This window comes from Strix uralensis, chromosome Z, assembly GCF_047716275.1.
Source record: "Strix uralensis isolate ZFMK-TIS-50842 chromosome Z, bStrUra1, whole genome shotgun sequence".
Classification (NCBI taxonomy): Eukaryota; Metazoa; Chordata; class Aves; order Strigiformes; family Strigidae; genus Strix; species Strix uralensis.
This window is the reverse complement of record NC_134012.1, coordinates 31,804,143-31,818,864: the sequence shown is the minus strand read 5'-3', so window position 1 is coordinate 31,818,864 and position 14,722 is coordinate 31,804,143. Positions and strand designations below refer to the sequence as shown.

Sequence of the window (14,722 nt, the reverse complement as noted above, 5' to 3'; positions counted from 1 at the left end):
ATCTCCATTTCTGTAAGTGCTGTAGAATACTATTTGTTCAAGCAAAATAGCAAGATGTACTGTCCAGGAATAACATGAGTGATTACTCAGAGTTGGCGGTCAGCACCCAAACTATTAGACTTTCTCATAGTTAGCTAGATTGCTCCTTTTAATGTTAGCTTCAAGTAAAATTAGGCAGTACTGACAATTTAGGTAGACAGTATTTGTCACTAACCAAATAAGCATGTGAATATTTTAATTTGCCAAGTGACTTATGTGTGTGTGTTTTTGAAAAGAAACTGTAGACACACTGGATCTGATTTGAAATCTATTTGATTTGATTTGAAATCTAAGGATTACATGACTCATCGCTTCTCTACCTATCTGTGCCTAACAAAAGTGGAGAAGAGCAAGCTCCTAACTTCAGTCTTTAACCACACTTTTAAGCATAGAGAGTCAAAGCCAATTTCACTACAACAGTGGTGATAGTTTTCATTAGAACATCTATTAAAAATCTATTTCATCTCAAGCTGGAAGAGGTCTTATGTGACATAGTTCACAAAGCTCAGATTACAAAACAGCAATGATAACAAAAAGCCACAGATGTAGTTGAAGTGTCTGCAAATAGTATATATTTCCAAAAAGTTCTTTCAAGAGTTTATAATGGACTAGGATATTTATGAAAGTCTGTTTACTTATAGCTAGCAAACCAATAAAAAGTCTGAAATAGTTGGGTAAATTTGCCAGTAATAGTTTTATTGGACCTGATATTAATACACCTCTTTTAAAAAGTGCCAAGCATACTTGCACCTTGGAAGTCCTGTTGTGACATTTTACCGTCACATGCCATTGCTTCTCATATTTTAAAAATCTCTTTACCTTGATGGTCCAAATTTTGTTAAACATTTCATTGGCAAGCTCACAAGGCTATCTTAAATTTTTGAGATGTACTGTGAAACTATAGCTCCTTCCAAATTTACTGGAAGTGGTGAGAACTACTTACCAAAATGTACATTATAGTTTTCCTGTGGTTAGGCTTTTATGCCTGTCACACCTGGTAATTGGGACCAGATTGTTGTATTCAGAGAAGAGTAAATGCTGCAGTGGTTGTAACCAGCCTCTCTCCATCTTATCTCCACACCCACCCATAATGTTAGAATATCATCTGTGCTCTGACAGAGCCAAGCCAGCCTGTTATTCCCCAGGGACAAGAAAAGAAGCACACTGCCTTTGTAGGAGTCAGCAGCAAGTGTCTGGTGTGGAACTCCCTGTTATTTCTGAAACTGAGCTGAGAATTGTTGTAAGGTGAAATTGACCTCTGTAACTGTTTCAATCTACTGCTTCCCACTGCTTTATACTCACTTTCTCTGTAAACTCCAGAGGTCAATATGTTGGGGCAGCCTCATTTAAGGCTAAACTATTAGTGACGGCTGTAAGAGAGTATTATAAATTCTACAGCCTCATTAAAAGACAATTGAATATCCCCTGCAAGGAGCAAGAAGAAATCCAAAGAGTCAGCCAATCAGTAGAATGATACATTGAAAGCCCTCAGCTCCATGTAAGGATCTGAAAGTTCATGTTTTGATAACTGTGAAAACTGTCACAATATTTGAAAGTAAAAATTTTAACAAAATTTGGCATTTGTATTTGGACTGGTGAACATCTCATTAAAAAAACGCACCACTGTTTATAATGCCAGTAGCAGAGGGAACTGTGTAAGAAATTGCAGATTACTTCCCAATATGCTTTAATGCTAGTCTAACATCAGACTAACTAACTTTACTTCTGTGCTCATTAAATAGCATTAAGTAAGAGAAGTTATTGCCATTAAAACTAAATCAGAATGGTTTTCACAGACTGGAACTGGATTATTGAGTTATTATGATCATGAAATACACCAATACAGTTGATTTAGACACACCTGAAAAACAAATACCATCAAACCTGTTTTCACATAGAAATTTGTGGTCTTTCCAATGACAGCCTAGACTTAAGTAAAGCAGCATTTTTCTTATCTTTCCTACTAAAAAGTTACTGTTATTCTAGAGTAATTCCCATCAGGGTCAGAAATTGCTGAAGAGCTTCCATCTCTTTAACCAACATGTTTCAAGTGAGTCAGACTTAAGGTTTTCTTTCTTTACTTTAGAAGAATGGATGGTTACTTTGGAGTGAATCAACCTTTTGTTTTATCTTCTTGATTAATGTCATGTGCCTAAGGCTAGCTGAAGGATGCAATTTCATTATGTCTTCTTGGGGGAAAAGGGGATCATAGAGACCATTATGAGAGAAGTCTGCATTAACAAAATGCCATTTTGGTAGGAAATACTTAGTTCTTTGTATTGATGCCCACAAGAAATAAAACTGAGTAAATGTTTTCAAACAGATTTTATTTTTTTAAGTGGGCAAAAACATTCCGGAGAAATAGACTCTAAATTGTCGCTGTGCTTTTGTGGGAATATAAGAGAGAAAGTCAAAGAAGTGTATGTGTGTCCTTTCAGAGCAGTGACTGGCACACAGACCCATTTTCTGTTTTCTTTACCCATCTGCAACATGAGAGGCAAAAACCCATAGTACTAAAAGAAACATAAAAGCAAAGTATTGGTTTTTCCTTTAGTTATTTTTAAAATTAATTATGTTTCATTTCAAAGGTCTGTAGTGCTTGTGGTAGAGGAAAACAAAATTATTGTTCTTGCCTCCAGCATAACTTGTTGCTTCTTGAGGGGGATCTCCTATGATCATTTCAATTTTCCATGAGTTTCACTTAGTAGAATACCATTTTAAACATATGGTAGGGTGGGTGCTCAGGAAATATGTCCAGAGGCATAGTTCACATCAGTAGCTCATGTGCCCATGCTTTATGCCCACGCTTTTAAACATTCCAGCTGTGCAGATTGACAGTGTCAAAATTATCAAGAACAATGTTTGAAAATGCAGAACAAATTTACTTTGTCCATTTGTATTGTATTTTTTCTATTTATGTGTCCTGACCATTTACAGATGAAATAGGCATACAGCAGAAGTTGGTGTTTATTACTTCCAGTGGTTTCATTATAAAAATAACAATGCTGCAGTATTCTGCAGTTTCAAACAATCCTCTTAGTATGCCCAACGAAAGGGAATGAACAGCTTCAGCTGACTTGTTTTGAGAAGAAAGCCCTTCTTGATTTTTGACTGAGTTAAAGCTGTTAGTGAATGAAACTACCATGATTGGAGGGAAGTTTATGGATTGTTAAACAACTGGCTTGTCTTGACCCATCTTCTTCCAGGCAAATGCCCACCTCATAGAAAGCACCATACTATTAAAAATATCATCTGCAAAGAGGGGAACGACTAAACAAGTCTTATCAGTGAAGATATTCCTGCCATGCAGAAGATGAGCATATCTAGGAAATGTAGAGTCATTTTGGATGGCCTTATTTTACCTGTTCTATATTTAAAGGAATTTGCAGTCCACAGGATTCAAAACATAACTTACCAATAAAAATCATATAACCTGGTGAGATTATTATGACTTTAGCCTTAGACACGCTTTTTACACAGACATAATGTCAGACAGCAATCCTATCCAGTGCAGAAGCCAACCTATTCAATGTTGTTAATGAAACTGCACTTCTGGGCCAATGTGTCCAAAAGCACCAGCCAGTACTGCAATTGACAGAGTCTTCATAAACGTGATTTTAGCCATTACCCACCACCTCTCAATGCCCTTGTTTTGTGATTGTCTTTCTGTTTGTTGGTTGATTGACTTCCAGCTACTGGAACATGCTTTTGGGATACATTATTTGTCTCTTTTGTTAAAGGATGGCCAGTCCCGGACAGTGAGGCAGTTCCAGTTCACTGACTGGCCAGAACAAGGAGTGCCAAAGTCTGGAGAAGGATTTATTGACTTCATAGGCCAAGTGCATAAAACAAAAGAGCAGTTCGGTCAGGATGGACCAATTTCTGTTCATTGCAGGTAAGTAAACAAAGCCTCAAAAAAACTCATATGCAGATTTGTTGTTTTTCTAAAGTTGATTGCTGATTGCAGTGATAGTAGGTGAACTATCAAAATGTAATCAAATAGAAGATCTAAAAAGGAACGCATAGTACTGTTTCATGAAACGTGAACTGTTCTGTGATATCTAATTTACACAGAAGAGGTTCTTCTGAAATATGTGGAAGCACGTCATTTTTTTCTTCACTTAAAATGTCTCTAATGCAGGGTAAAAACAACCTGGTCAATGCTACACGTGGAAAGCAGTAGGAAGAGCCTTATCACAGACTGCTATATCTGATAATTTTTTTTCACTGCTAATTAAAAGTGAAGCTGTTATATTGGTGGGAATTACTAGCTGTAAACAAGCTAGTTACACCTCAGTAGCACATTAGTAGCACTCAGGATGAGACAAATAAAAATGTGAGCTATCTTAAGAAAGGGAATGGAATAGAAAGCCATGTTTAGAAACCTTGCCTGTCAAAAAATCATTGAGGTTTGGGTTTGTGAGTTCTAACTTCAGAAAGTAATGCCCATTTTTTTATATGATGGCTTCCCTCAATTCCTTTACAATTGATACACAGATGAAATCAGCTTGCAGGATGGATAGGAATAATCCAGGGTGGGTTTTTTTAATATTCTTCTATTTTTTTTTATTTTGTCTACAGTATTCTACAGTCTATAGCAGATGCCCCAAAATAGTATGTTTCTCTTATAGCTCTTATTTAATAAATGGATTTCTATAAATTCCTTTAGGATTTTAGATACTCATTTTTGCAACATTAAATTATTTTTCAGTAGATGAAATGTTGTTATTTATATAACAGAGATGCATAATACTGATACAGGTTCCAAGTCCTTCCTGCAAGCCAAGTAATGCCCCAATACTAGCATGAAAACAAAATTAACAAGTTTACTAGAGCATATGAATGTAAGAGGGAGAGAGAGTCTTGTCCTTCCAAAGCCGGGAGCAACCAGTAGTTGTTAAAACACCAGTGTGTTTTAACGGAGTTCCTTATGCTTCCCTAATCTGGAAGACTGACATAGTAAATGCATTGGACTGTTTGAATCCTGCTTTTTTTTGTGTGCCTAAAAATTTTTATGGTCTGCTAAGAACAGCATTGCAGAGCAGTGTTTGAGATTAATTTGGCAAGGGAAAATGAAGGACAACCATGATAAGAATGAGCCTTATTCTTCCTGACATTAATGAGTTTTGAGAGGAGTAATAAGCAATATTTATGCCTTTATGCAGACATACATAAGAAAGCAAACTGATGGTATTCTAAGTTCTTTGTACTATGCAAACTTGTCCACTTGTGACTGCAATGAAATACTGCTTGCAGTAGCTTATACATCCCTCCAAATGGATGTCATCTTTCATGATGAAATTATGGAGATTTGTACCATTGACTTCAGTAGAAACAAAGTCAAATCCAGAATAATTCATCATGGTTAGGTCTTTAAATGTCTTATCATCATTGTAACAACAATTTAGAGATTAGTAATGCTAATCATCATTATCAGTGTTAGTCAGTTTACATGAACAGGAAATGTCCCTAGCAAAATTAGTAGGTTTATTTGTTTCTTTCAGGAAGCACAAGATCCTGGGTACCCTCACTTTCATAGTCTTTGTGAAATTATTGCAGTAAAGCCTACAGTTTGTACCATGATGAGTTTTTAAGGATTTCCCTTGTACAGAGAAATTCTTCACATAGCAAACTCCCCTACTGCTACTTCCCTGTAGTTTCCTTCCCACTCTAAGCATTTTTCACAAGTTTACTTTATCTGTTACGCAGTAAACCCTTGCCACACGCAATTTTAAAATGTTCTCCTTCACTGGCTTTTTTACAAAGAGATTTTTGTGTTACAATTTAAAAATTTCTAACCTCATCAGGCAGTTAATTAAAAAATAGTAAAAGAACAAAGGACTGCTCACTTTGAAGCAAAATTCTCACTTCAACCAATTTTAAATACTTACAGTCTTGTTATTCCAGACTTCAGCTGGAGAGTAAGGAAGACTACCCTTTCCCAGAATGCATTCAAGATGTATTTTTAACAACAAACTCTTTTCTCTTACTAAAACAATACTTCCTCATGGCTCATTAAAGCATCCCAACTTTGGTTTCTAACTGCTTAAACTTTGGTGAATCATTCTACATCATGTTGTAATGCCTCCTCTATTTTAAAAATTCAGGATTCTTTAAAACCTGTGTCTCATTGCTTCATTAAGTGTTGTGATAGCATGCAGTTTGCTCTTTGGCTTGCACTGAAAGAAAGCAGATGATCATTAAAATGGTACTAGTACTGATGTGGACTTCCATCACTCTTCAGAAATCCTAAGCATCTTCTAATAGGAATTGTTACAACATTAAAATATGCTTGTCACTTTCAGGGGAACAGGATCAGTTTTCTACAGACTTTACTAAAATATTACACTTGATGATTTGCAAGCATTGAGATCTTTTCATATTAGTCTGTCTTTCTCATTAAGTAGCTTCTCCAGATACGTTTTCATTTCTTAAGAACACAAGACAACAAATTAATTCCCTCCTTTTGCTGAATTAAAGAGTTCTGAGTAGGTTGGGGTTTTTTTAAAGTAATAAAGATTGACTAATTTATTATTTAGAAAATCATACTTTTTTGTTGGATATCTTTAAATGGTTGAGCTGGACTAGGAGCAAGAACAGAAACTGGTAATCTGTCCTCACTCTGCTGGTCAGTTTTTGGGCTGCTTGGTTTAGATCACAGTTTCATCAGCTCTGTAAAGTCCAATCAGGTTCCAACACTAATTTTCCATGATTTTTTCAGCATGTTTCTTAAACATTACCATTCTAGTTTACCTCATGAGGGAAAGGAGTCCATACACTCCAGTTGCTCCAGATGTCCAGGACAGTTGTTATCACATACAGCACTGAGAGCATATTTTGTCAAGTTGTGTCTCAATTGTCCTTTGGCTTCAGCTCTCTGAAGGCACACAGGTTATGCAAAATTGCTAAATCCAATCACATATATTTAATAGCCCTAGAAGTGCTCTGATCTAGACCAGACACTAAAATACTATCATACAATTTGGACATTTGATTTCCACAGTAGGTTTGTGAATTCAGTGGATCTCTGTCACAGTCCGTATCAATTTCAGGGTTTTTCAGTCTTTCCCTGCAGTTCATGTTCTTCAACTCTTCTATCTGGTGAATAGGTCCCAAGTTTATCTGATTGGAGAAAACCTTGAGAAATTATTAACATCAACAGTGAGATGATGGGGTGCTTATTTTCCACCCATACCAGTTCAGATCTGGAAAATGTTTTTTTCTGTGTAGTTACCTGCCTCTTTGTCCAAGAGTCATCCTCATGAATAAGCGATTGTTTAATTTTAATAACTGACAACTATTGGGTCTATTGATTACAGGAATATCTATCACTTCTTGGGTGTTTTAGCTAATAACAGAAACCCAAGACAGAACAGGGAGCAAACAAGCCATATGTTCAAAGAAGACATTCCAGACTAATGTAGACATACATGACATACATCTATCAGTATTGGAAAGCTAAAGATGCAAACTTCCAGACTTGAATAAAAGTTGTGTCTTAAGGGGTTTTTGTATCCATTATTTAAATTGTAGCGTGTGTGAACAATTTCAATATTAATTGAAAATTCACTGTCTATCTGTAACTCAAAGTAGAAGGTAAACTAACACACTGAAGATCTGCAAAATAGGGCATATATGTGAACAAGCTAAAGTAAAGTAAGCAGTAAAATACATTTTGGCATATTTTTCTCTTATCAATTCCAGTGTAGGTCGTTGACAACAAACATTCTCATTTACCTTCACCATGCACTGATTACTCTTATGTCTGGATAAACAAACCAAGTCACTTTGCAATGAAGACCGGAGAATCAGGAAGTAGTTAGTAGCATGTGAATTCCTTGAGTGCAACTATTCTTCTGAACACAATGTGGTGGTTTGCTGTGGAATTTTGCTTAGTGAGCCTTTCACCATATAGAAATCTGTACACATATGGTGTGTTGTAACCACAGATAATTTGTCAGCCAATTCTTTCAGCATTAATTGTCAATTAACATTCCTTTTTTCCATTTTCTTTTTTTTTTTTTATTGCAACAGTGCGGGTGTTGGAAGGACTGGAGTATTCATAACCCTGAGCATTGTGTTAGAAAGAATGAGATATGAAGGTGTTGTGGATATCTTCCAGACTGTCAAAATGTTAAGAACGCAGCGGCCAGCCATGGTACAGACAGAGGTGAGCAAAACAATATCCATATACAGTGATGAAGGAAAAGAAGGGGTATTATCTCAGCCAAAAATGCACAGATAGAGACTGTATAAAATGTGCTTACATTTATATCTGACATCGTATAGTGACTATATGACTACAGTGTAAAATCTGCCATAAAGGTACTGCAAGGACTATTTCCTGTTACAGAAGTAGAAACTGAAAGCTGGGGGGAAAAAAAAGTCATTTCAGTAGTGGATCCTAAATTATAGTAGTTGAGGAAAACCATTTTTGAAGAAGCATTACCCATTTTTATTTGAACCTTTGTTTCCTGGCAGAAATGTGTGGTAATAAAGGAGGCAGATTGTTTCTGCAGGTGAATCCACTGACTTTTTTGTTCCAGGAGCAAAGTATTGTTCATGGCTTCAGACTGACACTGACATATTCATGGTTTTCTTGACTTTGTGTCACGAAGCAAGTGGCTGTTTGGTCTGAAAATCATAATGGTAAATTCAGTGTTCAGAAAAACTATAGTAAATGATTTCTGTGCTAGCAAGAGTGCCATAAGGAAAGGGATGAGCAGTATCAACTGATTTCCTGGGCCTGGATGCTTGGAACTGTGTCATGTCATAAAGAATACTTAAACATTTTCAGTTGTTCTTAATTTCTACTTAAATTTCTGGAGACTTGGACTATGCCAGAGACAATAGATTAGGAGAAGCAAACAAAAGGGCAAGAGAACAGAAACATTTTAAGTCATACATTTATTTAGTATCATTTGATTGACACTGGCCTTTAAATTATAGTCTGTGAACTTTAAAATGGTTCCCCAGAGTTTGCCATTTTAAATTTAAAATTAAACTGGGTAGAAAAAGACTAGGTAGTCTTACTTTTAACAAGACAACTTCATAAAAACTTATATGAAAAATAAAGATACTTATTTTTAATCTTGTCAGTTAGCCAAGTAAACCACTGTGACCAAACTGAAGAGTTAATTCCATTTCTTTTCCATTACCATCATTCTTCTGGATAAGCAAAATGAAAAATGACTGCTTTCTGTTGTTTTGGTTCCAAGAAATAACTACAGTATACAGAAGAACTATGCTTCTTGGAGCCTGCCTGACAAATACAGAGTTCAGCTATGCAATACATTCTCCTTCCTCCTGCTTTGACTTATTCCAGTATGTTACCCTTCATCTCCCCTGCTGAAAGTAGAAGTGTTGTGTACTCATTTCTTTCAGGATTCTGTGGAAAACAAATCTCTCATTCAGTAGTATAAACTGCCAGAAAATCTAATCCTTATTCAACAAAGCACTTGAACTCCATGTGGACCACACATAGACTTAAAATTTACACGTCTAATGCATTCTCACTCTGTTCCAACAGGAAACAGAAAAGAACTATAAGTGATCACGCCACTATATTGAAGCAAATATCTGATGAGTCTCCTGGTCTCCAAAAGAATTTTCATTGTGATCTTAACAAGTATAACCTGTGTGGGGTTACCACATAGCACTAACAAATAAATAAGCAGACCACCTTGGTATTTTAGATGGCTTTCAAAAGCAATTTCTTTTCTTTTTTTTTTTCTTTTTAACACTTAAACTCTGAGTGGCAGTTTCAAATGAGTACACAGACACACCATTTTAGTGTAAGTGTGCAACATTACATAAATGTGTAAAAGGACTGCTGTGTGGGGGTGACAATAACATAAAATGCCAAATGTTGGATTCCCCAGAGGTATAATCAAATCTCTCACCACACTAAACATTTCTCTGTTTCCAGGTGTAGGGTGAAATACAATCTGTTTCATGTTAATAAGGTGCTTTAGCTGTATATTTCTCTCTTAGGCCTTTTTCTTGCCACAGGCTAAGATATCTTCACATCTTCATCAAAGCCTATATTACTGAGAGGTTGTGATTCCCTTTGCTTCCTTAACATGATTTTTAACCTGGTGGTTTTCCATACAGCATTCTGTATTAAGGCTGTGATGGATTTTGTCACTTAGCATGTTGTGTTTGCTATAGAGTTAATTGAATATTTTGCTACTTATTTTCAAGTACATGGGGCACCAGTGATGCTCCCATAAGAAGAGAGCTTTATGCTGATGTCATATTAATCCAGAACAACAAACGGCAGTAGTTGTATGTATAGTCTCTGCACAAAAAGAAGCTGCATTCTGTGGAAAACATTATTGCATTAAATGAGTGTCTATCTTCATCTATTGTAACTCGGAATGGTTTTCTGTTGATATCAGCAAGATAATATTGCTGAACTGCAGATACCTCTATGGTATGTTTGTCTGTAGCCACAAAGTATTCATTCTTAGTTGAAAGAAAATAGAAACCAACCAATAAGCTGGCTTTTTGATGCTTTTGTTTTCTGTCTTTCTTTCTCCAGGATCAATACCAGTTCTGCTATCGAGCCGCACTGGAATATCTGGGCAGCTTTGATCACTATGCAACATAAAAACCCATCGTGGATTTTTATTGCAGGCCCTTTAAGATCCAGAGAGCCGCTTCTGAGCCATACAATGTGCTTTAGAAGTACTTCTTAACTCTTAGCTAAGGAGCGATTATTGGGGATATATAAAATAAAAAACAAACAAACAAAAATAATGGGGATATATAAAACAAAAACAACAAAAAAAACCCTATTCCATGTGGACCAAGATTTCACAGTTTAATAACCTAACCATAATAAAAGAATCCTGACCACTGAGGCGTCTGAAGGATCTCATTTACAGATACCTCAAGGGTTCGACATTGGTTGAAGTTAAAGGGAAGAGGAAATTAATCAGAAAGAATGATCATCTTGTTCAGGATTGCATGCTTTTGCAAAGAGGAATTTTGAGAGAACTGCAGTTCAGTGCAAGATGTTTGTTAAGAAGTTGGGTCCTGGCTTCTCAAACAAAGCGGACTCTTTACTTCAACATCACCCCTTCCAATTATATTGCTCATCATAACACTTTAGGGAAAATGTGGGAATGTTTAAAAAGAAAGTCCTTGATTTAGTTTTTTAGTATTGTAAAGATACTGCTGACCTGTGCTTCATTTTTAACTGTGTAAACTTTTTCCTTTTTTTAACAAGAATTTATCATTCAACGAAGTGAATTAAAGAAAAGGTTGCATAACTGTTAATCTTTTTGTTTAAAAACTGTAGATTTTTTTTAAGCTGTAGAACTGTTATCTGTAATATCGTGCTGTAGAAATGTTAAATAATTTGAAAATTTGCACATTTTTGTGCAGTCCTATATTTATCTACAGTACCACAGTCTTGTTAGATATTACTTTTACAGTTTTGTTTGTTTTATTTTTCTTTAAGAAAATATTCATTGAAATCAGTTAAATAAAAGTGGGGCTTTTTGGTTTCTTTTGGAATCAACAGGGAGGCGCAAAGTATAAAGATGCTGCTAACACACACACACACACATGCACACATATGCACATGCACACCCACACCCTCTCTCTTTCTCTATATATAAATATATGTATTACTGTCTACCCTTCTCTAACTCTCTGTGTAGTTACAGAGATACAGATAGGTAGATATTCACACACATACACATGAACATATCAATTCTTCCATACCTGGATTTATCAAAGCATTGGGAAAGCTTTTCAGCATACTACAATTATATTAAACTACTATTTGATCATCTCTGCATTTCCAAGATTCATAAACTTCTGTTTCAAGGGGAAGTGAGGAATGCACATCATTGATATTTGAACGTCACCTGTATCCCAAATAATATTTCTATCCATGTTACCACTTGAACACACACACACATGCACACACACACACACACACAGAGTATGTGATTTAGGCTTCCAGTGAAGTTCAATATTTGTAACACTATAGTGCAATAAGAAATCATATTATTAAATGTAGGAGGTGTGCATGTGGGAAAGGTCAGTGCATATCCCTTTAGGAGGGGAGAATGTTGTAATATACTAGGTATTAAGATGTTTTAAAATTGTATTCAATAGTATACTGTCTATAGTGTGCGCTATATAATTTACATTTATCGTATGTAACAGGGCAAAGCCAAACACACATTGCTCTGTGAAATCAAATGTTTTCTGGCATACAGCATTGTTTGGGGATGCTAGGTTTTATTTTAATTTTACATTTAGAGTGCCTTATATTTGATGCCTATTTTGAATAGCATTTCTTTAAGTTAGCCTTCATTTGTATTTAGTTCAGTTTGTTCATATCTCTGTTATTCTTTTCAAACATTTTAATACATGTATCAGACAATTTTGAAAAATATGCATTTCCAGTTTCTAATCAAGTATGGATGGTAATAAATGATAACCCAAAACATATAGGTAGTCAAGGCCCTTTATCTTTCCATATTTCTAATAGACCAGCCCACAAATTAAAAATCTATTTCTCATTGTTTTTTCAAACCCACTGTGTCACTGGTTATAGTGTTATCGTTGCAGAGATGTAGCAGTACACTAGCAGTGTAGCTGACATTAGCAGTGCTCATGCATTTTTTTTTTCTATTCTGGACCAAGGCCTACTCATTCACTTGTGTCAACAGATTGCTAGTCAACCCATTGCTTTCAGTAGGAGGGTTCATGTAAGGCTAGCAAGATGGAGTCCACAGGATATATTTGAGAATTACACTAGGTTTACTTCCAGGGAACAAAGAAAATTCTGTAAACAGCACAAAGTATTTTTTGAGACTCTTAATAAGATGCCAGTAATATTGACCCTGATTTCCATCATGCCTTCTGCCATTGTCAGTACATGAGTATCAAAGGAATTCTTTCTTTGGGGTTGTCATTGGTATGGCTTGTCAATGTGACCTCAATGTTTTTCTTCTTCTTTCACTTTTCCCAGTACTAGCAGAAAGAAAAATATGAAAGACCAAACTCTAGCAAGCATTGTGTTTGAGCACTTTTGTAAAGAAAAAGAAAATCAAAACAAAAATATAAATATATATCTATGGAATAGAAGTATTATAGAAGGCTACCTCAGAATGAGATTCTACAACTTACATCTGAACCAGAGAAGAATGTGCACTATGTTTCTTTTTCTTCTTCTTTCTTGATTTGTATATTAATGTAATTACTGAAGTGCCAGGTTATGTGGTGTGGTCATGTTCTTCAAATCAAATGTAGGGGATCAGAAAACACAATAATCAAAAAAGCATCACTTTGGAAACATAGACTAGGGAAGATTCTTGAACACTGGATCTGTAAAAGGATCAGAGCATTCTGCCTGGCAGACTGTCTTGCAAGATCCAAAGAAAATGAGGGAATTTAAAAAAAAAAAAAAAAAAAAAAAAAAAAAAAAAGCAGAGCCAATTTGTGAGGAAAACTGTTGTACAACTAAATATTCCTTTTAGTTTTTATGTTTCTTAAGATAACTGTAGCATCATTGATGTGCATTCCACTTTCTGTATTCTTATATCTAGTCACTCTACAGTTAATTTAAATTTTGATCATCTTTGTCTACATACATCATACATTTCCAAGCTTAAAATTAGTTTTATCAACATAACCAGTACGGTGCTATTATTTACATTTATATGTGTAGTTATGTCTAGATTTGTAATTAGTTGCAAGGGGGGGAAAAAACCCACAAAATACATAGAAATGATTTATACAGAAGTTTAATTTAGCTCTTTTTTTAAAAAATTGAGAGGTTAGATAGTGGAGAGGCTGGGGGAAGGTGTGGCCCTCTAGGGAGATTTGCACTTTCTATACGTACCTTTGTACTATGCACTGCCCTATTGATTCTACACCCAGTAATGTTATAACTTGAACCCATCTGTAAGAAACTGCTTGTAAAATCCACTTGTGTGTATTTAAATGACACAGAACATGTAAAAGGAAAAAAAAGTTTGCAACGACTAAAAAAAAGCAACTTTTTTTTCCTTTTATTCTCTCCTATTTTTTCTTTATTTTTCTTTTTCCTTATTTTATTTTCTTTTTTTTCTTTTTTAAATTTTTTTTTTCTTGGTGCCCTGATACTCCACAGATATCAGAAGGCTGCAGGTCTCATCATAATCATCCATTATGTGGCTTTGCCATTCAAGCTTGGAGTGTCTTTACAAAGATAATAAAAAATTGTGTTCTTTGCTCTTGTTTTGGATGCATAGACTGAAAAATTTAAAAAATTACCTTGTAAAATGGCTTGTTAAAAAAGATACAATTACCTCTAATTAGTAGTACGCATAAATGTTTTACAGAATGAAAGGCGTGCTTTTATTTTCTTACTTCGTTACATTGGTGGCGAAAGAAAGTCTGTATGAAAATCAGTTCTTTGCTGACACAAGTTCCATTTGTTACAAATGAATTCTAATAAAATGTCAGTGTTATGCAGCCCTGGTCTTCTTTCTTAAGCAGTACTTTTGAAATCAAAACTTGTTTGGTCCCTCTTGGTGATAAAGGAGTTTAATTGGAACTACAAAGCAGTCATTAATCTTCTTAACTAGCAGCTGGACAGTGGAAAATGCCTTCTTAGGTTAGCAAATATATATCATCTTCAGAAGTAAATTTTGAGCCAGCATAGGCAATCTCTTTG

At 35.3% G+C, this 14,722-nt stretch overlaps 1 protein-coding gene across 1 annotated transcript in view; it reads left to right on the top strand.

Annotated features, from left to right (window-relative positions):
* Positions 1-14,520, top strand: part of PTPRD (protein tyrosine phosphatase receptor type D) — a 385,966-nt gene extending 371,446 nt beyond the window's left edge. Inside the window, exons 34-36 of the mRNA XM_074855344.1 lie at positions 3,780-3,934; positions 8,074-8,209; positions 10,583-14,520. Of these exons, the coding sequence (XP_074711445.1) occupies positions 3,780-3,934; positions 8,074-8,209; positions 10,583-10,651 (360 nt within the window). The 3' untranslated portion in view covers positions 10,652-14,520. The remainder of the gene's footprint in view (positions 1-3,779; positions 3,935-8,073; positions 8,210-10,582) is intronic.
* The last annotated feature ends 202 nt before the right edge of the window (positions 14,521-14,722 follow it).